Source organism: Camelus dromedarius, chromosome 9 (genome assembly GCF_036321535.1).
Source record: "Camelus dromedarius isolate mCamDro1 chromosome 9, mCamDro1.pat, whole genome shotgun sequence".
Classification (NCBI taxonomy): Eukaryota; Metazoa; Chordata; class Mammalia; order Artiodactyla; family Camelidae; genus Camelus; species Camelus dromedarius.
In genome coordinates, this window is record NC_087444.1 from 62712078 (window position 1) to 62739647 (window position 27570).

General features: G+C 39.2%; 1 protein-coding gene across 7 annotated transcripts in view; it reads left to right on the forward strand.

The window, feature by feature from the left end:
- Positions 1-2284: 2284 nt before the first annotated feature.
- DPY19L3 (dpy-19 like C-mannosyltransferase 3) overlaps positions 2285-27570 on the forward strand; it is a 75455-nt gene continuing 50169 nt past the window's right edge. For 2 of the 7 annotated variants that reach the window (XM_031458554.2, XM_031458557.2), the window contains exons 1-3: positions 2285-2466; positions 4236-4377; positions 6593-6726. In XM_031458554.2, coding sequence (XP_031314414.1) covers positions 4275-4377; positions 6593-6726 — 237 coding nt within the window. In that variant the 5' untranslated portion in view covers positions 2285-2466; positions 4236-4274. Of the gene's footprint in view, positions 2474-2627; positions 2941-3004; positions 3837-4235; positions 4382-6592; positions 6727-27570 lie in introns of those variants that run through there. The other 5 variants (XM_031458558.2, XM_064489208.1, XM_031458555.2 and 2 more) reach the window with 4 other exon arrangements.

Below are 27570 nucleotides of genomic sequence, written 5' to 3' on the forward strand. Positions count from 1 at the left end.
TTTTATAAAGGAAGAGGAACTTACAAGAGACTGGAAAGGAATGCCAGGAAGGTAGACAGAGGAGGAATACCAAGAGTCTGTTGTCACAGAAGACAGGAGTGATTCAGTGTTCATAATAATAAGCCAAACAATTTAAAACTGAACATTGCACATCAAATAGGAGAAAGCCAACAGAGAAGGAGACATCTTTCCCTTCGTCCAAGGCAAGATGCTTTCATGGGAAGGATGTGAAAATCATTAATGACTTCTGGTGCAATGTTTCTCAAAGTGTAATGTACATACAAATAACCTGGGGATTGTATTAAAATGCAGGTTCTGGCTCAGTAGGTCTTGGGGAGAGCCTGCAATCCAGCACTTCTAAGAGGGTCACTGCTAATCTACAGACCACATTTTAAGTAGCAAAGCCCTGCGATGGCTTTCAAACTTTACTGAACAGAGACTCATATGGAAAACTTCTTAAAACGGATTATTGGTCCCTGATCCCTACAGATTATGACTCAGTAGGTTTAGGTAGGACATGATAATTTCCAACAAGTTTCCTGGTGATGGTGACAACGCTGCTGCAGGTACCCAGACCACACTTTTGAGTTGCACTTTTCCAGCACAGCTTAACGAGTGCTGGCATCCATAGAGGAAAAGCCAGAGTCCACCAGGTTTCAAAACACAATGCAAACTGGAAGTATTCTTGTCTACCTCTGCAGTCACAGTTCATGACCAGCGTGGGCAAAGGTGTACCACCCATCACCCCCAGGGTTGCTGTATCAGAATTAAGGACTCATTCTTAATAACTTATTTATTCCCAAGACTTACTCTTAGCAGTGGATGCCTCTTCCTCTCAAAGCTTTATCTTGCTTAGTAAAGCCATTTCATATTAAAACAAGCAGCTGCTAACAAGTACTATTTACCTTACTGAAGGGATGCATGTTTCACAACAGACTCATTTTCCCCAGAGGGAGACAATTTAAGAAAAAAACCCTATATAATAGTAAGGAGTGGGGGACCTATCTAAGGAGGAATCAATTCACATATGTATTTATTAAGAACATAAATGTATTTTATGTAAGGCATCTTAAGGTGAAAGAAAAAGATTATAAATAAACAATCCCTGTTCTCAAGTCCATAACATGAAATAAAGAAGACACCAACAATCATGTTGAAACATGACAAATGCCATCTGAAAAAACAGCTGACATTTATTTTTATTAAAACCACCCAGCAGATACCTCAACCCATTCGCACAGAATGTGTGTTTGTTATTAATACCAACAGACACGCAGAGGAGAAAAACATCAAACAGGGGTAAGTAAGAAAGACACCTGGCTGAAGTAATTCCGTGCAGGAATTAGACAGATGGGCAGTCTTTTTACAGGTGGAGGACCCAAAGGACCGTTCTTTAACAAAAATCAATTAACGTGTGCTTTGAGATCTGCTGACTAAAGGCTTTACCTACTACTATTCTTTGCAATGTGAGTAAGAAAGATACCCACTTGTACAGCACAGAAACTGCCCTCAAAAAAGGCTTACACTCTAGTTTGGAGACGGAGTAACACCGAGAAAGAAGACAGAGGAGCACATTCTCGGAGACAAAAGTGGGATGATAGCTGGCTCCCCCGACCCCCTAAACAGGGGTGTCTTTGGAGATGCGGTATTATCTGTGTAGATGCTCTCACTGGCAGTGAGTGAAAGACTTCCAAGCACGGAGCAGCGGCCGCTGGGGGCCTGAGGGTTTGCCAAGACCCGGGGGGAGGGCGCGCCAGGCCTTGCAATGCGGGAAGCTGGGAGCTGTCCGAGTGGTCGGACTGCTTTCGTCCGTCCTGGCCTTGCCGACAGCTCCGCATCCGCCAGCTCAGGGGACAGGAGGGCATCGGCCGAAGGAAGAGTTTTCCGCCGCCCCACCCTCCCCTCGAGGGCCGAAGTGGTGCCGCGGCTCCCGCGGTCTGACCTCAGGCCACCCTTCCCCGCAGAGGGGCGCTCTGGCCCTGCGCCGCGCTTCTTGCTCTGGCCTGGGAGTGGCGGGCGTCTGCGTGGGCGAAGGTGGCCTCGGCCCCCGCAGGGTCCGCGGAGCAGCAGGACGCAGGTGGACGAAAGGGTACTCAGCTACCTGGGACTGGCCGGCCCAGCGAGCGGAAGTGCGCCGCTTCCTTCCGGCCGGCGCCGCACGAGACAGGGCGGGGCAACCTGGGAGGGGGCGGGGGTCTCCGCTGACGGACGGCTCCCGGGACCTATGGGCGCGGCCGCAGCGGCCCGGCCTCCCGGGCGCGCCCCCTCTCCGGGGCGGCTGACGACCCCAGTTCCTCATTTCCACGGTGCCACACAAAGCTCCGCTGCAGTCGCCGCCGGGTCCGGGCTGTCCCCGCGACGCCCTGCGGGCCGTGACGCGGCCCCGCCCCCTCGGCCCTCGGCGCCCCCGCCCGGCCTCCCTCCTTCTCGGCCCCGAGCTGCGCGTGAGGACGGCTGAGGCCGCAGGTCTGTGGTGCGTGTCGGGCCGCGGGTGGCGCGAGCGGACGCGCGGGCGCGAGGCTTCGGCGCGGCCCGGGAATGTCCGGCGGGTGGGCGGCGCTGCGCCCTCGCCTAGCGGCGTTCGGCCGAATCCGCTGCGAAGACCGAGAGCCCGCTAGCCGCCCCGCCGCGTGGCGCAGTCGGGGGGCGCGGCCCCGGCCTTCGCGGCGTCTTGGGGCGCCTGGTGTGGAACGTGGCGCCCTATTAACCTCCCGAGATGGGGGGCCGAGCAAAACAACTCAGGAGGGAGCAAGTTTGCCGAGGGCGGGGCACCTTCTCGGGTGACTTCTCCGCTCTTGGACGCTCGGGCGGAGGGAGGGCCTGAGGGTCTCCAGCCTCCGCGGCCACGCGACTTCCTGGGTGAGCTGGAGCGAGTTACCGAACTTCTCTGGCCTCGGAGTCTGGCGGGGGCCCCCGGTGCTGTAGGGCTGGGGTGCGCAGGTAAGCTGAGTAACACGTCCTGCAGCTCCCCGGGATGCCCAGTACGTGCCAGTCCTTCTAAGCAATAGAGAAGAAAAGCACCACTCTCATGTCCCTTTTCAGACGTTTTTTAAAATGGCATTCCTTGTAATTTGATGGGGAAACTTTTGTTTCGTGGGTTCATGCAATTATCATACAGAGGTGGCGCTTCAATATTAGTTGCCCTTCTGTTTTAACGTGGTACGGTGTATCATTTGTGGGATTTTACAGCTCCGCTCAGAGTCCTTAGAAAGGGCATGACTCTAGGATAAGGTAATTTGGGGTAAGCCCATCTCTGGCAGTACGAGTTTGCCGACACTCCTTTTCCCCCTTGTTGCTCCAGAGTCTCCATTTTCAGTGCTTGCACCGAAGTCTGTTTTGCTTCTCACATTTTTTTTGTATGCATGCATTCATGCATAAATGAATAAATTGAATAATGTTGATTGGTTTGTTCTTTTCACTAGAGCAACTTGTTTACTTTTCGGAATTAATAAACTGCCCAAGGAATCGTCTGGCAACTGGTCATATTTAATAAATAATTAATAAAACGCTGTTCGTTCTTGGGAGGAGTGACGCAAGATGTTCCGGGGGACTGTAACCAGCTTACTCACTGCCACCACTCCCCCGCCTCCCACTTGCTGCTTCCAAACCAGGCTCCTTCTCCCTGCAGTCACTCCCACTGTTGCTCCCTGGCATAGCAGCTGCCCTGATTGGCACACCCCCGCTGCCATCACCACTGAGGCATATTCCTAAAGCTTCCAATGTGAATTGATTTAAAGAACACTGGTATCAAAATTCCTGAGACCAGACAGTATTTCAGTTCTTCAAAATCGGTCTATCAACAATCAAGAAATTTACTTCTGAGTACCTTTCCCATGGTAGGATACTTTATAAAATAATATGAAACTACATAACTGTGTGACAAATTGCATGGTAACATGGCTCAGAAAGGGGAAAGATAAGCAGGGGTTGGTGCATCAGAAGGAGGCTTCCTGGAAGAAGGGCAGAGGCTTGTCTGTGATGCTCACCTGTATTCCTAACTCTTGGCAACGCCTGCCTTAGAACAGGCACTTCATAAATGGGGTTGTGTTAAAGAAATATTTGTGTTGTGTCTTAAGATTAGCTTTGAAGGCTGGTTAAAATTTGAGTGGGAAAATGGGAGGGTATGCTAAGCAAGGGAAGAAACTAAGGTAAAGTCAAATGAGCACAGGGTGTATTTGGGGAGAGAGGATACTGACATATGGATGGATGGTGGTTTACCTCTGTGTTGTTCGTAGGAGTGCTTGGAAGAACAATGCGTGTAAGTCTTTGACACCATGATATCCATCAGGCAAAGAAAAGGAATAAAAACCACAGAAGTTTCCGAGGATTATGCGGTACAAGAAGAAAATGTGAAGTTGGAAAATAAATTGCCATCTAGTAGGTGATTTAAGTTAAAACAGCATTTGGGGTTGCTTTGTGTATGTGTGTGTGTACATATGAAAATAATTACTCTCCAATAGGATGAAAATTTAGTGAGACATGGTAGTTGAAGAAACTTGTTCTGCTACCCTGATACTTTAGTTTTACAGGTGATTTGATTGTAATTAGGTAATACTGGTTTTACAGTTACAATTAGATAAAAGATGAAAAGACCTCTGATTAGAACCCTTTGTTTCTCAGCTGGCTGTTCAGTATGGTTACACCAGTCTGATCCTTTGACTCTCTATAGAGTGATACTTTTTCCCATTGTTCAGATTTTAGTCTAGTTCAAATTTTTCTGGTTTGAGTATGCTGGTCACAACTAGATGACCTTACCTTGGGTGAGTTTCTCATTTCATTAAAGTATTGAAAGGTGAATCAGACTTTAAAAAAATTCTTTATTTTCAGGTAAATTCCTGAAATTTTCTCCTTTGCTTCTTTTGGGGGGTGGGGAAAGTGGTCAGAATTTGGTAAATTGTTTAATTCTTTGATAATGTTGAAGACTTGCTAAGCTGTACGTAAGATGGCATTAATTACCAACTTCTTGCCTCCCTAGTTGCTCTCTTAGACTAAGCATAGTAAGGATTTTTAAAAGTAAGCATAAAAAATTCCGTGTCCATCAGCCATTTTGGATATCTGACAGAATTTAGGTCAGTTGCAGCTAGAGCTAGTGAAGTAATTTCCGGTAACAGCTTTATAAAATAAAAGTAATCTATATTGAGAAGGCATGCCATCCAACTCAGCTGTTAGCAATTTGGGACAATACAGAGTACTTTCTGAAAACTTTATTAGAAATACAAATGCAAATTCAAGTTTGTCCTTTTAAATTAAAAAGTAAAACTCTGAGGACTATTCATTTTACCGAAGCAGTATTTATTCATGTCAGAAAATGAAAACTAAAGAAAAGCAAAAGAGAAGGAAAAAATATTCCCACAAACCTACTCATCCTTAGATTGCCACCGATGACACTTTATCTTGCTGTCTGAATGTTCTCTGCACCTGTATGCCTACAAGCATTCAGATGTGGTTTTACAAAATTGTAATCCTACGTTCTGCTGTGTAACTTGCTGTATTTCTGTGTGTTACAAACATATCATGTCAATGTATTTTTAAAATACTGTCAATGTATAGTCATTATGTGACTAATAGCATAATTTAATTTCCTGCTTAATATTTAGATTTTTTTTTAACCTTTTATCTGTACAAACTGAACTGCGATAAATATCCTGTGGCCAAATGTATGCTTAAAACTTTAATTATTTCGTCGGGGTTTATGCCTAGATTTAGAATTACTAGTCAAATAGGGTGCTCATTTGATGGCTTTTACTTCCTATTACCATGTTGCATTCCAGAGAGGTATCAATTTATTCCAACACCAGCAGTGTTTGAAAAAGTGTCTGTTTTTTTGTATCCTTTCCAAAGCAGAATACTAAGCATTTTAAGCTATCAAATTGGCCAGTATTATAAAAGTTACAGCTCTTCATTTTGATTTGCATTTCTTTAGTACTAACTTTTTTTATCTGTTAAGTTTATTGGCTTTTCTTTTCTTTTGTGCCTTGCCTGTTCATGTCCTTAATTTCCTACTGGAATATTCATTGTGTTTTTCTTCCTTATCTTGAAAGTATCCTATATTAAGGATACTTAGCCCTGTGTATATGTGCTATAAATATTTTTCCTAGTTTATACATCCTTGAACTTCAGTGTGATGGATTTTTTTCCTCTGGGCTTTAAAATTTTAAGTAATCAGGTTTGGGTGTAGCTTTTAATGAATAAACCACTCATTGTAAGTAGACCATCTCAAAGATTGTTTTTATTTTAGATCTGTAACCCATTTATTCCTCCATTTAAGAAACTTAGTAGTTAAATGTGGCCAAACATAGGCCATAGGTGTTAAGAATGATTAAGACAGTATACTTGTCATCAAGAAGTTCCCATTCTCTAGTTGGCAAAATGGACAAATGAACAGTTAGATACAATGGGATAAAAACTGTAATAAGAGTATGAAAAGTATAGAAGGGTCTGTGGAATCATGGAAGGCAGCCTCTCACTCTCCTGGAGATGGGGAAGGCTTCACCAGTGACAGGCAGCTGGAGCGTAGCATGCTTGGCAGTCTGAAATAGAACTGTTAAATCCTTTACCGACTTAGTTTTTTATCTGTTTATTTTTCTAAAAGGTTGTACCAGTGGAAGATTATGGAAGATTCTGTCTTTTACAATTGGTGGAACTGTTGCCCTTTGCATTGGACTTCTTACATCTGTCTACCTGGCCACTTTACATGAGAATGATTTATGGTTTTCTAATATTAAGGTATGAACATTGTATGATTTACTCATCAGTGTCTCTAACAGTTAGCCATTTAGATGAATAAGGCAGTTCCATTTTGCCAAAAAGAATCTAGTCTCTTAAAAGCTTTGGCTAAAGGGTAAAATGACTTTTTGTTTGCTAGTTTAAAATAACATCAGAAATTTTATAATCAAGTGAGTTTTCCCATTTTCATTAACTTATTCCAATTATGCATCAGTTACTCTAAGCGAGTATTTTTAAAGCTGTGGATTGTGAAATTGTTGTAGTAGGCCATGAGTAACATTTTTCTTAGTGAAATAAAATATAAGAAAATACTTTTACATATGGTATGGTTGAGAATTATTTATGAAACTTTTATTTTAATTATATGTATGTATGTACAAACTGGGTCATAGCATAGTATACATTTTTTTCTGTTGGATACAGTGGGGGGCAAAAAAAAAAAAAATAGGAGAGCCAAAAGCCACTGCTCTAAACCATGGAGTCTTAATCTGGCTCCACAGATGACCTTGATGTGGTGTACCTTCCTAGTAGGGAATGCGAATGATTGAGGGGAAGCCATAACTTTGATCAGAGTCTCAAGAGGCACCAGTTTCCTTGTCTTTCTCCTCTCTCTCTCAGCGTTTCTAGGTGTCCTTTAATTTGCATTGTGTTCAGAACAGGTATATCACTTAGAAGGAAACTTACACCTTGTCAGTGCTTTTCATTCAAATATACCTTGCTTTTGATCCAGAAATGTCATGATCTTTATTTTGCGGAGAAGGGATGTGGGTGGGAAGGTTAGGTTTTTGTTTATTTATTTATTTTTAATGGCGGTACTGGGGATTGAACCCAGGACCTCATGCATGCTAGGCATGCACTCTACCACTGAATAACCCCCTACCCCAAATCATGATCTTTGACCTAATTTCCCACCATGGCTTCTAATGTCTAGTTGCTTACAAAGGTAAGATTCACTTTCACAGGCAAAGATTGATCATCTATGAGAATATTCCAAAAAATCTGTGCAGAATCTAAAGACAGCCCCCAAAGAGAGTTTTTCAAAATGTTTTGAGCTTTGGTTTCATTTTTGGAATGAGTCTTCAAAGCAGACTGCTTTGAATGACAGACTTTATGTTTATGAATAATTTCTATTATGTTTATTTTTAAAATCTCTTATATTACTCTGTAGTTACAGAATGTAAAAAAAAAAATTGACACAACATTGATACTGTTACAGAATGTATCTGTGTATCTATCTTTATACGAATTATCATGGTACCAAAGAACAATAATTCTTATCCTTTAGTGACAGTTGCCAGTTTTTCTTTTCAAGAGAAATTTTACTTACCTATGTCTCTTTAAAATGGAGTACCTATAAACAGATCCCCTGAAATTAGGATACTTAATACTTCTTCATTAACACAAGTATTTTGAATAAAGTCTGGAATTTCCGTTTTGTGGGCATATAGCAAAAATTAAACGCTAGTAACTATGTAGCAAAGAGACATGGTGAAAGAGATGACATAATTTTAAACCGTAAGTTTAGTTCTTTAAAGCTAATAGGTAGCCCTGCTAGCACCCTTAAATAGATACACCCCATCATCAAGAAACCTGAGCATTCCTGACTTTTCTCTCTTTACTCTCACCGGGTTAAGGAAGTCATTATACTGTGACCTTTTCTGTGGGTCACATTGGCTTCAACACTATTGGGAACATGGAAGGAGTAACAGAGACTTCTGAATTGGTCAGTAGATTTTCCAGTATATAAATTAATCTAGTACAAATGTGTTAAGCTCCTATAGTATGACAGCAGGCACTGTGCTCAGTGGTAGTAATACCACCAAATGGATCAAGGCTTCTGCTCTCAAGGAGCTTACGTTCTTGAGAAGGATACAGGCGAGTAGGCAGACAGTTACAGCACATCCAGAGTCAGTGCTGTGGAGGGGTGAGGTGGAGTCATGTGGGAGTGCATAGGAGAGGTGGCTAACGTGATTTTGGGAGCACATAGGAGGGGTAGCTAACATGATTTTGGAAGATCAGGGCAGGTTTACTAAGGGAGGATGTGTTAAGAAGATTTGAAGGATGAATAAAGGTTAACCAGGTAAACTGGGGAGGAAAGATGGGTGTCATAAGGAAGGGACACATACAGGAAATTCAAGAGGCAAGAGAGCCTGGAATGTTCAAGGTATTTGGCAGTAGTTCAGCCTGGCTGGAGAATGGATGGGGAGAGGGGCAGGGCTGGGGATGCTGAACAGAAGCCAGATCATGAAGAGGCTTATCTTTTGTGTCTCAGAGAAAGAGCTTCCTCTGAACATAGCAGTGAGCCCCATTTTTTAAGGAGGCATTGGTGTCACGTTGGTGTTTTAGAAAGTTGACTCGGGCTACAGCATAGGGAATGGGTTTGAGGAGGGTAAAACTGTAAGTCCTATTCAGTGGATTCAGTAATATCTGAATATCTAATTAAGATACTAAGTTTAAAAAAAAAAAGAAAAGAGAAGATTTTTCTGTGTGCCAGACACTGATCTAGGCCCTGGGAATACAGCATTTGACTAAGATGTGGAACTTAATTCTGATGAGGAGAAATAAGTCAGAAACCAAGAAATAGTACTGCAGTGAAAAGCAAACAGGATGAGGAGGCAGTTATTGGCAGGCTGCTTTGAGGATAAGACATAGGAGAAGACCTAAATGATGAGAAGGGACCAGCCTAGCTAAGCTCTGTGAGGACATTGTAAGCAGAGGGAACAGCGAAGAGGCTCTAAGGTAGGAATAAATTTGTCAGGTCAGGTATCAGAGAGAAGGCACGTATGGCCAGAATTTTATGAGCAACGAGGAAAATGGTAGAAGAGAGGAAAAGACCAGGTCATGCAGGGCTTTGTAGGCTGGACAGGAGTTGGAGAGAAGTGGACAGAGAGAGAGTTGGAAGGATGTATTGATTCACCGTTTGTGTGGAGTGCGGTTGAGGAGGAAGAATCACCAACAGTGACCCTCTTTCTCCCGTCTGCGGAAGGACAGATGGCTGGATCTCCATTTGCTGGGATTGTGAACCCTGCACGAGGAGCAGATCTGGAGGGTGCAGTGACTGCTGACAGCAGCTACCCAGGGTGAAGCCAGACTTTATAGGTTAAAGGCACAGTCCTCCCCAAAACTTCAGACTCCAGTCACAACTTTGAGGGTCCTCAGGCTACCCTCATTCCTGAAGAACTGGTTATAAATTCAGTAAAATGACTCAGAATTCAGGAAAGCCCTATACGTATAATTAGTTACACACTGGTCAAAATCTGAGACAGTCCCAGATTCCAAGTGTGCATTTTCCTTTCCCCGTAGAGTCAGGATGCCCTACCTCCCTGGCACATCAGTGTGTGACAGTGTGTAGAGTATCGCCAAGCGGGGCCGCTTACCTGAGATCTGCTGTCAAGAGTTGCTATTGGGGTTTTATTATTTATGCGTGATTGATTAAATCTTTGGCCACAAGGTTGAACTCAGTCTCCAGCCCCCCTGACTACCCAGAGGTTGGGCTGTTTTCTATTAGCTCAAAGCCCCAGACCTCTAATTAAATGGTGGATCTCTCTGGCTTGGCCAGTTCCCATCCCGAGTCATCTCCTTAGGAAAAAATGATCTAGGAGCCTACCCTGAGTCACCTGTTAGTGCAGACTGTCAGATGTGGACCAAGGAACCCACCATGAATAACAAAGATACTCTTAGCACTTGGGAAATTCAAGAATTTATTGGCTACCTCCCAGGAACTGGGGACAAAGGCCAGCCAAATTATTATACAGGGAGCAGTGCAAGAAATGATGAGTTCAGGTTTGGATACACTGTGAGTCACTTTCAAAATAGTCCCAGTAAAGACGTGGAGTAAAGGAAGCTGGATTTATGGATCTGAAGGCAGGAGTTCCATCTGTGTTAGAAATGGACATTTTCATATTACCAGCTTGTAGCTGTGTGGGCAAGATTGTCTGAGGAGTATTCGGGGTGAGAAAAGAAAGACTGTGGACGAGATTCTGTCATGTACCCTCTGGGAGAAGCTATAAAACAGGCACATCCTCTTAACAGATTTCTCCCCACCACCCCCATCCCCAGAAACGTAAAATTGAGCTCAGAATCTTAATGCATTTTTCTCTCTATCCAAGCAATAGCTCATAACACAGACTTCCCCACATCCCCGCCAAAGCCCGTGTCACAAGAGGAATCTCAGGTGTTATGACCATTTCTCAAACCAAATGATAGGTGTTTTGTTTATTTTTCGTCTTAGAATTATCTAGACCCAGTGGTGCTCAACAGAACTCTGCACTGAGGGAGATGATCTGTATCTGCACTGTACAGTAGCTGCCAACCAAATGTAGCTTTTGAACACTGGAAATGTGACTAGTGCAAAAGAGGAACTAAATTTTAAATTTTACGTGTGGGAGAGTGTAGCTCAGTGGTAGAGCACATGCTTAGCATGCATGAGGTCCTGGGTTCGGTTCCCACGACCTCCATCAAAAATAACTAAACAAATAAATACAATTATCTCCCCTAAAATTAAAAACAAATGGAATCATAAAAATTTTTTTTAAATTTTACTTAAATTGAACTTTAATTTTAAATTGTGTATATTTTCTGTGCATTAACTTACGAAAATTATACCCATTACTGATCAAAGATAATAATTAGCCAAAGGAAAAGCTCATTTTCAGAGTTTATACGCCTTCATAAATTTACTCCTTTACATCATTTTCATAGTGGGGGATTATGGGAATTTTTGAGAAGTATAAATCTGTTTTCCTTTTTTATTTGTGGGTTATAACTTATCAAAATTGCTAAGCTAGTTTTTTATGAAAATACTTTTTGATCTTTTGAGTATTTTGAATTAGTGGTAATTATTCAGAGTGAAAATATTGCTAATGAAATAGACAAGTCATACATTCAGTTTGTACATTCAGAATAATTTTTTAAATGTTAATAGCAATGTTAGTGTTTGATATTTGATATGTAGGAAGCCTGGCACAGAGAAACTTGACAGTTGAAGAGGAGAAGATGTTGCTTTAAATGTTCACAGAAAATGTGTAGTATCCTCTCCTAGCACTGTTTTTTTTTTTAATTAAAAAGTTATTTTCCTATTGTGTTGTATTTCCCTTGCTGGGAAACTGAAAGTATAAGAGATTTTTTAAAATAATGTCTTTATCATTTAAATGTCTAAATAAGACATTTATTGAATGTCTCCTTTGTGCTTTGCACTGTTTTAGGTGGATTTTACACCTATTTTATTTAATCTGGCTGTTTCTGAAGCCCAGACACTTAAACTCTAACTTGTCCTTTCAGTGCAGCCTGCTTTTTTGCTGCTCTTTATTCTAAACAAAACAAAGAAGGAGGCTTATAGCCCATGCTCTTGCTTGCTATACTCCCCTTACAGTGGCTGGCACACCATCAGTGCTAAGCAGGCAGTGGTGTATTGGAGTAGAGTTAACCTCTAGGGGTGACGGAGTGTTGCAGGCAGGGGAGATGGGGACATAGGGAGACAACTGGCTGCTAATAGGATCTGGGTTGGAACTGGAGCAGAAGGTTGCAGCCTTTGGAGCTTGCCTTCAGGGATAGGATATAGTTAGTACTGGCAAGTGGGAGCCAATCACTGCATTTTTTAAAAAACAATTTTATTGTGGTATAAATTCTATACAGTAAACTACACATATTTCAGATGTACAATTTGATAAATTTTGATAGTTGTATACATCTATGAAACCACCATCACAATAAGATACCTGACATTTCCATCACTCCTCAAGAGGTGTAAATTTCAAACTCCCAATTTATCCCTTCCCACTCCCTTTATCCTCTAGTAACTATAATTCTGTTCTATATGTCCGTGAGTCTGTGTCTGTTTTATAAATAAGTTTGTGTCTTTTTTTTTTTAGATTCTACATATAAGTGATATGGCATTTTTCTTTCTCTTTCTGGCTTACTTCACTTAGAATGACCATCTCCAGGTCCATCCATGTTGCTGCAAATGGCATTATTTTATTCTTTTTTATGGCTGAGTAGTATTCCATTGTATATATGTGCGTATATACACATATATATGTATACACACTCCACGTCTTCTTTATCCAGTCATCTGTCAGTGGACATTTAGATTGTTTCCATGTTTTGGCTATTGTAAATAGTGCTGCTGTGAACATTGGGGTGCATGTGTCTTTTCAAATTATATTTTTCTTCGAATGTATGCCCAGGAGTGGGATTGCTGGATCATATGGTAACTTTATTTTTTAGTTTTTTAAGAAGCCTCCATACTGTCCTCCATAGTGGCTGCACCAGTTTACATTCCCACTAACAGTGTAGGAGAGTTCGTTTTTTTACTCCACACTGTCTCCAGCTTTTATGACTTCTGGACTTCTTAGTGATGGCTATTCTCATTGGTGTGAGGTGATACCTCATTGTGGTTTTGATTTGCATTTGTCTAAGAATTAGTGATGCTGAGCATCTTTTCACATGCTTGTTGGCCATCTGGATGTCTTCTTTGGAGAGATGTCTGTTTAGGTCTTCTTCCCATTTTTTGATTGGATTGCTTTTTTTTTTATATGAAGGTGTCTGAGCCATTTGTATATTTTGGAAATTAGTCCCTACTGGACTAATTCCCCCATTTGCAAATATTTTCTCCCATTCTGTAGGTTGTCTTTTCATTTTGTTATTGTATCCTTAGCTTTGCAAAAGCTCTTAAGTTTAATTAGGTCCCATTTGTTTATTTTTGCTTTTATTTCCATTACTGTAGGAACTGGTTCAAAAAAAAATACTGCTGTGATTTATGTCAAAGGGTGTTCTGCCTGTGTTTTCCTCTAGGAGTTTTATAGTGTCTGGTTTTACATTTAAAGCCTAGGTCTTGGTGCTCATGACCCAAGCAAGATGTCAGCCTCCAGGAAAGCTCATGTAGATAAACACTCCCCAAATGTCCATCACCAGCTTTTATGTCCCCAGGGTGAGCCCCCTACCTCCTCAGGACACCTGCCAAAACCACCAGGCAGTTCTGGCCCAGGTTCCTAAGAAATCAGCGCCTCTGCCCGTGGACCTGGCGCTCGCAAGATTCCCTGTGCATCTCCTAAGAGAGTGAAGTCTCTGTTTCCCCCAGTCCCATGGGGCTCCTGGAATTAAGCCCTGCTGGCCTTCAAAACCAGATGTTCTAGGGGCTCCTCCTCCCAGTGCTGGAACCCCAGGCTGGGGAGCCTGATGTGGGGCTCACAACTCTCACTTCTGTGGGAGGGGCTCTGCGACTTAATTATTGTTCGGCTTGTGGGTCGCCTACCCCGGCGGGGTAGGGGGCCTGATTATATAGCGAGCACGCCCCTCCTGCCATCCTGCTGTGGTTCCTTGTTTGTTTCCAGTTGCAGAAGATCTTTTTTGCTAGGTTCCAGTCGTGTTTTTCGATGGTTGTTTATCAGTCAGTTGTGGTTTTGTTGTAGTCATGAAGGGAGCAAGCTTGTAATCATTGCATTTTTAATGATTTGTGTTTAGTAGATGCTGGAGTAAATATCTATATGGTTTGGGTTATTTTTGTTTTTTGAACATGTATTGTGTTTTTTATTGCATAAACTATACCATGATAACAGCAACAAATTTGTTAATGAATTCATTACGCTTAACAAAAAATAATTTTCATTTTTCCCTTCCATTCTTCGTCCTGTGTGTGTATATATATTTTACTTATTTATGACCCCAATATAGTTTTTATAATCATCATATGCTTTTTCCATATACAATTATATATTTTTACAGACATTTGCAATTATGTAAATAATCATAGTTATATAATTTAATATTTTTGACATTTTTATACCCTTGGTCATTTCACTATTTCCATACTCCCCAGTTTTGGGTAGATTGTTTCTAATTGTGTTGTTACATCCCTAAAATTTCTTACTTAACTTCTCATTTTAAAGTGGCAGTGTAAAGATGTCAGTTCTTTTTTTAGAAATACCTCAGAGCACTTAAGGAAAATGAAAAACAGTCAAATTCCTTCTTTGATGAAACTCAAGAGAGGTCTGTAATCTGGAACCACGATATATGAGGAAGGGCTGCCAAATCCAGTGAAACTCCAAGGAGTTTAGAAAGATGCTGACAGAGGACTCTCAAAGCTGCAGATTTTAGATAAAGCTGCCAAAGTTTAGTTCTCCAAAGTTACTGGCATATCACGAGGGTGATGGTCCCCTGTGTGGGGCCACGGGACTAGATGTGAGGAGTAATGACAGAAGGATACACTTTGGTATAAAAAAGAAACAAGGTAGGCAGGTTAAAAGGAGTAATCACAGACACAAACGGTTTCTATAAAAATAAGTTTAAGAAGACCAGGATAAAGAGAGAAAACTTACATTTTCAACAGCCCTGAAACTGCTGATCTGTTGACTGAAATGAGGAAAAGACTAAAGAGCTCACTCTTGTAATCCACCCTGTATCACAAGAAAAATTCTTGTTGGCCTGAGTGATGGCCCAGGCTTCTCTCCCACTTGAACTTCCTACAAGTAGCTGATTTGAGAAGAACTTCCCACATTCTGAAATGACTAATAATCAGAAAGGAACTAGCACAGGATATTTACAGTGAAACAAGAAAAAAGGGAAGAGAAAAACAAGAACAAATAGTAGGTGAAGAACAGCCACCAGAAAACTTTCACAGCAGAGACGTGAAGATTGTGGTCAAATATGTCACATTAAAAACAAACATAAAGCATTTGCCACTGTAGAAGATGAATTCAGGGCAGGAACATAAGAAGGTATATTCCATCTTCAAAGAGATGTAGGAAGATAGCAAAAAGAAATGAAACATAGGCTGGCAGAACTTTGTCAAGAAGTAGAATTTAAAGATATAGCCATAATAGAAATCATGACTGTGTTGGAAGCAACACACGGGAGACTGGAATCTATAGAAAGCACAGAAAGGGAAACATTGGATGGGACTGATGAAAGTAAACAAAATGAAATAAAATTAGTAAAGTTAAAATGTTAGAGAGAAGTGACTGCTGAGGAAGAGAGCAGCAAGCATTCATAATTTGTGTCCCAAAGAACCAAAACCATGAAACGGAAAAAAAAACAAAACAAAAAACAAAACTTGAATCTACAAATCAAAAGGGCAAAATGGGTCTCAGGAATATATGGCCTAGAAGAATCATTAGCCGTACATAGCTCCAAAATTGCTGTACTTAAATAGTAAGAAACATTTGGACATCCAGACAGAAAGATCAATTTACCTAGAAGGGGAGCAAAAGTCAGCCTGCCTTCCAACTTTTCCATAGTAACATCCAGGGCTCAAAGACCTTGAATGGTGTCCGCAAAGGACTCATGTAAAAGAAAGTCATTCCATTATATATAAAGCACCATATAAATTTTTTTTTGATTCTGAGAAATACGTATTTTTAAGAATACCTGAAGAACTTGGGAGAGGAAAAACTATCCAGTCAAGAGATAAAAGGCAAAACAATGGTAGAAAGACTGTCAGTGAAGTTCAAATTTATTCAACTGTAGGACTAAGACAAAATAGTTACAGAGCAAAATATGTATCATATGAAGAATGTAATGCTATTATGTAATAGTAACACAATAACAGTATAGTAATAACATAATAACAAGTTAGAAGAGGAAGGGGAAGAGAAGGTAAAAGATAGTGGTGGTATCCTGATTATCTTTTATAGCTAGAAATCAAAAAGTTTCAATTAAAAATAAGTCAAGAAACAAACATGTATGTAAAAGAAAATTCCAAGTAAAATAATGTTAAGTAAAATTGGGCAGAAGTATGAATTTCTTAAGATTGTCATTGCTCATTATAGGAAGTCAGTAGATACTATCCATAGAAATAATTAAGTTATCCTTTTTTTTTCCTTTTTTTTTAGACTTTATTTTATGAGTTCATCATATATTGACAGCAGGCATGGGTGTTGACACAGGAGGATCATGTTTTTTAATCACCTACCAAAATTACTGTCATTTCTACAGGAATAAAAATATTTAGTTGACTTACAACCCTCCATGGAGGTGATACTAAATGATCGCCAGCCATACTATAAGCCTTAGGTCTTATTGTCTTATTTGCAGTAGGATATCTGATAGGAATTGTTCACCTTAATTCATCCTTGCACAATGTTCTCCACAATACATGTAATGTAGCAGCACATTTTCATTGTGTCTTATCAGTGGGAGCAGTATTTGCCATTATAGGAGGATTTGTTCACTGATTCTCATTATTTTTAGACTATACCCTTAACCTGAGCAAAAATTCAGTTCACTGTTGTATTTGAAGGTGTTGACATAACTTTCTCCCATAACACTTTCTTGGCCTTTCAGAAATGCCATGACATTACTCTGATTATCCAGATCCATATACAACATGAAATACCAATACATCCATAGGTTCACTTATTTCATTCACAGCAGTAATGTTAATTTTATAATTTGAGAGGCATTTGCATCGAAATGAGAGGTATCAATAGTAGAATTAACAACTACTAATCTCAAATGACTACATGGATATCCCCCCACCATATCATACATTTGAAGGACCTACTTACAGAAATTTAAAATAAGAAAAGAGGTAATCAGACCTCTTCCAAGTGGTTTCAAGTCAAAATGGTAACCACTTTGTCTTCCTCAATAAGTGAGGTATTAGTAAAAATTACATGCTTTGTCAAAGTTAAAGCGTAGGTTCAAATCCTTTACGTCTCTATGGCATTTCCATTCCAGCTAGGTGTCCAAGATGCAAACTTTCACACTCTTATGATCATGCATTAATAATTGTTTTCCTGATTAGCTCCTTAGCCCTTTACATTACTTCATTAATGTTAACAACTAAATTAACTTACACAAGGTCATTAGATGCACAGGAAGTAAAACAGTTTAAATTATTCTACCAGCCATTATCCTAATTTTTTTTTTTTGAATAGACTTTATTCTTTTAGAGTAGTTTCAGGTTCACAGCAGAATTGAGCAGAAGATACAGAGAGTTCACATATAGTCTTCCCCACCCACACTTACATACTCCCCTACCCTCAACATCCCCCATCAGTGTGACATATTTGGTACAATCGATAAACTGATATGGGCACGTTATTATCAACCAAAGTCCATAGTATACTTCAGGGTTCACTCTTGATGCTGCACATTCTGTGGGTTTTGACAAATGCATAATGACATGTAGCCACCACTACAGTATCATACAGAATAATTTCATTGTGCTAAAAATCCCTTGTGCTCCATCTGTTCATTCCTCCCTCCCTCTCTCTCCCCAGACCCCTGGAAACTACGATCTTTTTATTGTTTCTGTAGCTGTGCCTTTTCCAGAATGTCATTTGGTTGGAATCGTACAGTTTGTAGCCTTTTCACATTGGCTTCTTTCATTTGGTAATATGTCTTTTAAGTTTCTTCCATGTCTTTCACGGCTTGATAGATTTTTTTTTAACTGCACATATATTTTTTAATTTACATACATGTACTGTTCCTTGTTTCTAAGAATGTTTAGAGCTTTAGCTTTTTGAACTTACATAGTTATCAAAGGAATAAAGCCAAGCACAAAGTAAGAATTAATTCAAAAAGATACATACACCCTGTTATTAACAGGAACATTACTTATAATTGCCAAGACATGGAAGCATCCTTAGTGCACATCAATAGTTCAATACATAATGAAGATGCAGAATACATACTTATGTAATGAAATACAACTCCCCGTAAAAAAGGATATTTTGCCACTGTGGCCCTTCATTCACTTTTTTTTTTCCACTTCAGAAACCAGAATTTTATAACTGGCAGAGATATTTCCATTACATCAAAAACAACAAAATAAATATAAACTTAACCAAGGAGGTTACCTATACTCCAAAAACCAAAATGACCCAAAGAAATGGAAAGATTTCTTGTGCTCTTGGATTGGAAGAATCAAGGATCAAGGTCAAAATGGCCACACTACCCAGAGCAATCCACAGATCCAATGCAACCCCCATCAAAATACTCATGACATTCCTCACAGAACTAGAACAAACAATTCCAGAATTTATAAGGAACCACAAAAGACCCCGAATGCCAAAGCAATCTTTTGTAGGTCTCTTTTTTTTTTTCCCCTCTTTCTTCTTTCTGTTCTCTTTTCTTATGGTTTGATAATTAGAGAACGTCTTTTAGCATTTGTTGTAAAGCTAGTTTGGTGGTGCTGAAATCTTTTAGCTTTTGTTTAATCTGTGAAGCTTTTGATTTCTCCATCAAGTCTGAACAAGAGCCTTGCTGGATAGAGTTTTCTTGGTTGTAACTTCCCCCTTTTCCTCACTTTAAATATATTGTGCCACTCCCTTCTGGCCTGTAGAGTTTCTGCTGAAAAATCAGCTGATAACCTTATGGAAACTCCCTTGTATGTTATTTGTTGCTTTTCTCTTGCTAATCTTAATATTTTCTCTTTATTCTTAGTTGTTGTCAATTTGATGACTGTGTTCCTTGGTGTGTTCCTCTTTGGGTTGATTCTGTGTGGTACTCTCTGCGCTTCCTGGACTTGGGTGACTGTTTCCTTTCCCAAGTTGGGGGAGTTTTCAGTGATTATCTCTCCAAAAATTTTCTCAGGTCCTTTCTCTCATCTCTTTCTGGGACCCCTATAATGTGAATGTTAGTGTGCTTCATGTTGTCCAAGAGTTCCCTTAAACTATCCTCATTTCTTTTCATTCTTTTTTCTTTTTTTCTGTTCTGAAGTAGTGATTTCCACTAATTTGTCTTCTAGCTCACTGATCTATTCCTCTGCCTCATTTAGTCTATTCTTGGTTCTTTCAACTGTATGGTTCATTTCAGTGATTTTATTCTTCAACTCTGAATATTCTTTATATTTTCCAACCCTTTGCTAAAAACTTCGCTCTCTGCATCTATACTCCTCTTGAGTTCTCTGAACATCTTGGCCATCATTACTTTAAATTCTTTCTCAGATAAATTGCCTATCTCCTCATCACTTATTTCTTCTTTTGTGATTTTATCTTGTGCCTTGGCCTGGAAGATACTCCTTTGCCACCTCATATCGTCTATCTTTCTATGTGTTTGTGGATTCCTTACACAGGCTTTGGGATTATTGTTTTCTTATTTTTAGTATCTGCCCCTGGTGGATGAGGCTGGACTAGAGGCTTACGCAGGGTTCCTGACAGGAGGAGCCAGTGCCTGCCCACTGCTGGGTGAAGCTTGGTCCTGGACCTCTGGCGGGTAGGGCTGTGTCTAGAGGCCTTTGTGGCTTAGGAAGTCTGATGATGGGTGAGGCTAGGTCTTCGTGCTAATGATCCAGTCAAGATGTCTGCCTCCAGGAAAGCTCATGTAGAGTAACACTCTGGAATGTCCACCACCAGCTTTTATGTCTCCTGGGCGAGCCGAAGCTGTCCCCCACATCCCCAGGAGACACTCCAAATCCAGCAGGAAGGTCTGGCCCAGGTTCCTATGAAATCACTGCCTCTGCCCTTGGACCTGGTGCACGTGAGTTTTCGTGTATGCTTCCCAAGCAAATGGAGACTCAGTTTGCCCCAGTCCCGTGAGGCTCCCAGAGCCAAGCCCCCCAGCCTTCAAAACCAGATGTCCTGGGGTCTCCTTCTCTTCCCAGTGCCGGGACCCGAGCTTAGAGCTGACGTGGGGCTTAGCGCTCTCCTGTGGGAGGGCCTCTGCGACTTAACAAATCTTCAGCTTGTGGGTCACCCACCTGAGGGGTATGGGGCCCAGTTATATCCCAAGCATGCCCCTCCCACCATCCTGCTGTGGTTCCCTCTTTATGTTTCCAGTTGCAGAAGGTCTTTTTTGCTAGGCTCCAGTCTTTTTTCGATGGTTGTTCAGCATTCAGTTGTGGTTTCCTTGTAGTCACGAGGAGAGGTGAGCTCGTGGTCCTGCCACTCCGCCATCTTCCATTATCCTAATCTTAATTGCCCTACCATCACTAGAAATTCTTTATATATTAGACAGAGTTAATAATTGTTTTATTACTGTAACAGTCATCAATGATACTGAAGATATGTCTATACACATTATGATTTAAACCTGAATTCCTATGTAATTTCTTTTTTTTAACATTTTTTAAAAATTGAAGTATAGTTGATTTATAATGTATTAGTTTCTGGTGTAGAGCATAGTGATTCAGTTATATGTAAATATATATATATACATTTGTTTCCATTGTAGGTTACTACAAGCCATTGACTAGATTCCACATATAAGTGATACCATGTAATACTGTCTTTCTCTGTCTGACTTACTTAGTATAATAGTCTAGGTCCATCCATGTTGCTGCAAATGGCATTATTTCATTCCTTTTATGGCTGAGTAATATTCCATTATATGCATACATACATACACATGCACACACAACCTGCATCTTCTTTATCAAATCATCTATTGATGAGCATTTAGTTTGCTTCCATGTCTTGGCTATTATAAATAGTACTGTTATAAATATTGGGGTGCATGTATCTTTTCTCTGGATATATACCCAAGAGTGGGATTACTTGATCATATGGTAAGTCTATTTTTAGTTTTTTAAGGAGCCTCCATACTGTCCTCCATAGTGGCTGCACCAGTTTATATTCCTACCAATAGTGTAGGACGGTTTCTTTTTCTCCACACCTTCTTCAGCATCTATTATTATTATTTTTTAATTTGTATTATTTTTATTGAAGTATAGTCATTTGACAATGCTGTGTCAATTCCTGGTGTGCAGCATAATGTTTCAGTCATACATATGCATACATATATTTGTTTTCATATTCTTTTTCATTATAGATTATTACAAAATATTGAATGTAGTACCCTGTGCTATACAGTACAAACTTGTTCTTTATTTTACATATAGTAGTTAGTATTTGCAAATCTTGAACTCCCAATTTATCCCTTTAAATTATCCTTTGAAGTTATAGTTACAAGGAAAGAAAACCCCTGGAATAAAAAAACATAAACCTTCCAAACTAAAGACACACACGACACACACACACACACACACACACGCACACACACACACACACAGAGACAAGCAGACACAGCTATGTAGTGAAGGATTTGTCCCAAAGAGCAATGAAAAGCATGACACAAAATGTATTAAATATGGTCAAATATTTTTATTTAAATAAATATAAATGGGCTTTACTCACCTAATAAAAACTTTGGATCACAAAGCAGAATTCAAATCACATGCTATATACATAAGATCCTCCGAGAATAAAGTTACTTAGATTAGACCAAAGATAGGACTAAGGACTTACTAAATAAATGCAAAGAGGGGAGAGAAAGTCTCAGACAGAAAGTATTAAATGAGGCAGAGAAGGGCAATATTTCATTGATAAAGATGTAAACCACAAATATGACTATTCATATATCAAATAATTACAATATTTATGAAGCAAAAAATGACAGGAAATGTGAGAAAAATACAGAAATACATTAGTGTTGAAGAGTTTTAATTCTCAGTTCATAGAAAAGCAAGTGGACAGAAATAAGTAAGGCTATGAAAGACCTAGTGAAAATGCTGAATATGATAGTTCTAATCTGTAAATATCTAAAGAGAGAATATACCTTCGTCTCAGATATCCACAGGGCATTCACTAAAACATTGATAAATTAAGCCATAAGGAAAATCTCAGATCCAAAAATGCAGAAACAATATGGACAATATTCTCTAATCACAGTGCGATGGTGCATAGTGTTGGCTTCTTCCTGATTTTAGGCATAAATGTGACAGTATCTTCTTTTGTTAATTTATTCATTCACTTAAATAAAAATTAGAACTAATTAAAAAGAAAAATCACTTACCACCTGGAATTCTAAAATATTTTAAAAATAACTTTTGGGTCTCATGAAATTAAAACTGAATTTATAGAAATTATAAGTGAAACCTAAAAATTGATGAGGACCGTATTTCAGGACTATGGGTTACACAGCTAAAAGAGTTTCCAGAAAAACTGTATCTGTAAATATTATGAAATGGTGATTTTTTTAATGAAATAATGAATTATTCCGCTTATGAAATCTCACAATAGGAGGGATAAAGGTAAAAGAAACTTATTAACTAGAAAATAGGAAAACAATTCATAAAATGAATAGTTATTTTGGGCATGAAGACTGAAGAAAGATAAAGATGGGGTAGGAAGTGAAAATATCCAAAATAAGAAATAATAGAGAAATAATTACAAAGATCATGAAATATGGTAACAGAGTAATAACTATAGAGACCTTGAAATAAAAAAGAGCCAAGTAAGACAATTTCATTTGATTTTATGCAAATTAGATGAATGGATAAAATGGGTGATTTTCTAGAAGAATATAAATTACCAAAATGGCCCCAGAAAACACAATTTCTGTAGATATGATGGAGAAAACTTGAGAAATACATCCCTATCCCTCACCCCAAAATACCAGATCCTGTTGATTTTATGGAAGAATTCTACTAAACCCTTAAGGAACCAAAATAATTCCCGTGGTATTTGAGCCATTCTAGAACACTTATGAGGAAGAAAACGTCCAAATTACTGTTATGTATCAGGTATTACACACCAGAACTGAGGGTCAGAGTATAACTGCAGTCACTCTCCTTATTCCCACCAGTTGTGGTCTGTCAGGTCACTGAGAACAGAAGAGAATCCCGAACCACCGCTCCTGGGGACATATGTACATGTGTGTATAGATACACTCATATTACACATAGGTTACCATGCTAAATTCTCAAAACTCCTCCTGGTAGATTCTATTTTCCTTTTTTTTTTTTTTTTAAACAAAAGAGAAAATGAGGTTCAGAAGTGTTAAGTGACTTGCCTGAGGCCATCCACTAACAGGTGCCAGTGTTGGGATTTGAACCTTGTCCAGCTGGCCCCAGAGCCGGGGCTTCCTGGGCTGTGCTGCACTGCCTCTTACTGTCTTCATCCTCTGATTATCTCTTTATGAGAGATGGAAAAAGAGGCAGACCACAGCTGGGAACCATGCATATCAGGAGACTCAAATTCTTGACATATCTAAAAATGACTGCAAAAGCACAGAAGTATTGATTTTGTCGATTTTGTTTTTGACAGTGTTGTTATAAATTGTAGCTAGTAGGCAAATTTGCGAATAAGAAATCCATGCATAATGAGGATTGACTGCATATAATCCAGATAGCATTAAAAAACAAAACTCAGAGACTAATCCTAGTATATATATTGGGTCCAAAATCCTAATTAATACTAGTAAAGAGAATCCAGTAGCACATTAAAGCATGACACACTACAAAAAAGTCTTTTTTTTTTTTTTTTTTACCAGGAATACAAAGGAAATTGTTGGGAAATCTATTAATATACTTGTTTGCCATATTAGTACTTCAAGAGATGCAAAGAAATGTATTTTAAAATTTGACATCATTTCCTTGTAACATATATAAATCAAAATAAGGGTAAAGTAGGTAAGCTCATCACATCAGTAGAATGAAAAAGGAAAAACCATGTGATTATCTATTTGACAATCCTTTATGATAAAAATGCCCAACTAACTAGAAATAGAAGAAAACTTTAGCCTCATAAAGGGCATTTGCCCAAAACCCACAGTTAACAGCGTACTTAATAGTGAAAGACTGAAAGCTTTCCCCCAAGATCAGGAACATGATAAGAATATCTGCTCTAGCCACTTGTATTCAGCATTGTACTGAACAGTCTAGTCAGGGAAATACAGCAAGAAAATGAAATGAAAGGCATCCAGATTGGAAAGCAAGAAGTAAAACTGTGCTTTTGGATGACATGTTCATATATTCAGAATCCACCAAAAAAAATTTATTAGAACTAATAAATGAGTTTATCAAGGCTGCAGGATACAAGATCAGTATACAGAAATTAGCTGTATTTCTATATAGTAGCAATGAACAATATAAAAATGAAATTAGGAAAATAATTCCATATATAATAGTAACAAAAAGATATCTAGGAATATACTTAACAAAAAAGTATAAAACTTAAACCACATTCATACATTGGAAGACAGTATTGTTAAGATGGCAATACTTCCCAAGTTGGTGTACAGATTCAACATAATCTCTGTCAGAATTCCAGGTTGGATTTTTTTTTTTTCTTTGCAGAAATTGACCAGCTGATCCTAAAATTTATATGGATCAAGAGACCCCAAATAGCCAAACAATTTTGAAAAAGAACAAAGTTAGAAGACTCACACTTCCTGATTTCAAAACTTACTACAAGGCTACAGTAATCAAGAGAGTGTGTAGCACTGGCTTAAGCATAGACATATAGATCAGTGGAATGGAATTGAGAGTCCAGAAGTAAACCTTACATTTATGGTCAATTGATTTTCAACAAGGTACCAAGACAATTAAATGGAGAAAGACTAGTCTTTTCAACAAATGATCTAGAGACAACTGGATATTTATGTGCAAAAGAATGAAGTTGGATCCTTTCCTTATACCATATTGCAAAAATTAACACAAAATGGATCATAGACCCAAATATAAGGGCTAAAGCTATGAAACTTAGAAGAAAATGTATGAGTAAATTTTTATGGCTTTGGGTTGGCCAGGCCTTCTTAGATAAACACCAAAAGCACAAATGACTAAAGGAAAACTAATTAAATTGGACTTTATCAAAATTGGAAATGTTTGTGCTCCAAAGTACATTATCAAGAAAGTGAAGAGAAAACACTCAGAATAGAAAATATTTACAGATCATGTCTGATAAAGGACTTGTGTCTAGAAAATATAAAGAACTATTACCATGTAATGATTAAAAAGACAACTTAATTTTAAAAATAAAGGACTTGAATAGACATTACTCCAGAGGTTATACACATGGCCAACAAGCACGTGAAAAGATGCTCAATATCATTAGCTATCAGGGAAGTTCAAATCAAAACCACAATGAGATAAGACTTCACACCTACTAGCAAGGCTATAATGAACAGGCATAAGTGTTGACAAGGATGTGGAGAAATTGGAACCCTTCTCCACTGCTAGTAAGAATTTAAAATGATGCATCTGCTCTGGAAAAGTCTTCCAGGTCTTCCGTCAGTCAAACTTAGACTTATTGTATGATCTTAGCAATTCTACTCCAAAGTTTATGCCCAAGAAAAATGAAAACATATCCACACAAAAATTTGTACACAGATGTACACAGCAGCATTTTTCATAATAGCTCAAAAGGTGGAACAGCCCACATCAGTGGATGAATAGGTAAAATGTGGTATATCCATACAATGGAATATTATTCAGCAATTTTGAAATGAATTACTGATACAAGCTACAACATAGATGAACCTTGAAAACATGCTAAATGAAAGAAGCCAGGTACAAAGGATGGCATTTATGTGAAATGTCCAGGAGAGATCAGTCTAAAGAGACAGAAAGTAGATTGGTGTTTGCTTAGGGTTGGAGGGCATGTAGGATTTGCAAGGTGACAGCTCAGTAGTGTGGTGGTTCTTTTTAGGGTAATGATGTTCAAAAATTGGTTGTATTGATGTATTCGTAACTGTGAATATTGTAAAAAGCCACTGAATTGTACGCTTTAAATGGGTGAGTTGTATGGTATGTGAATTCTACATCGGTGAAACTTCAAAGAATAGATGCATACTTTTTTCTGGTATAGCACGTATACATCTATGACCAAATGCTACGACCTCACCCATTAGGGAAACACTAGAGCAAAAATATCCAATAGAACTTTCTGCAATGATGAGAAATTGTTTATGTGCGCTGCAGTAATACTGTATAGCCGTTGTCCGTGTATGCTCAGGAACTGAGGAACTGAATTTTTCGTTGTAATTAAATTAAGCACATGTGTCTGGAGGCAGCACAGCGTATCCCATTAAGAGCATATCCCAAGACAAAGCTATCCATTACTACTGCTCTTATTCTTCCCTTTCAATCTAGATACCTTTTATTTCTTTTTCTTGTCTAACAGCGGTAGCTAGGTCTTCGAAGCCCTTCAAGACCACAGTAGATAATTGTTCCTCCAAAATTCATAGAGCCAGAGTAATATAGGTAAAATGAAGAAGCAGAGGAACCTCTCCCAATTAAAAGAACAAGAGAAATCCCCTGAAAGAACAAATAATGAAACAGACTACGACTGTTTGTAACATTGCTTTGGTGGTACTAGCAACATAAACATGAGAAGAAATAAAAAGTCTAAAAACTGAAAAAGAGGAGGTAAAATGATTTGCAGATGGTGCAATTATGTATACCTGGAAACCCCAAGAGAATCTGAGAAATTATTACAAGCAATAAGAAAATTCAGAAAACAGCAGGGACTAAATACACAGAAACCAAGATATTTTATTTTTAAATGTGATAAGTTGAAGTTAATAGGGACGGTAGACTTCAAACGTGCCCTTTAAAAAAGTGCTGCGTGGCAGTCCTGTAACACTGCTGTTTACCCCCCAGCTCTCCTGTTTGACTGTTTTAACCTTTCCCACCCTCCTTTTCTTCACCAGACCTTCTCCAGTCTTCACTGTCAGCTGGTGACATTGCTTCCTGTTTCACTGTGCAGGGAAGGAAAAAATTCTTTTTCATTCTACTCTCCTAGGAGTCTCTGGCTGGAGTCCTGTAAAGTGAACTGACAAAAGACAGATTAACAAGAGAAAAGCTTGCAAATTTACTTAATATAATTTTTACGAGAGAGAGGAACTTTTCATAATGAAGACCTGAAGAAATGGTTAAACCTGAGCATTTATATTCTAGATTTGATGAAGAATCGAGAATCACAGGAAAACGTAATAGGGTGTGAGCCGCAGGTAGTAAACTGGGGAAACTGAACAAGTGCTGTTCATTCAGGTTCCTCTCAGCATTCCCCCATCTTCAGAGGTAAAGAGGTTCTTTTCCTCTGGGTATGGGGAGGGCACCTCTCACCAGAGTCTTATGACCTGCTTCAGGGGAGAAGGGAGAGGTCAGAGTCCTTCCGGTGC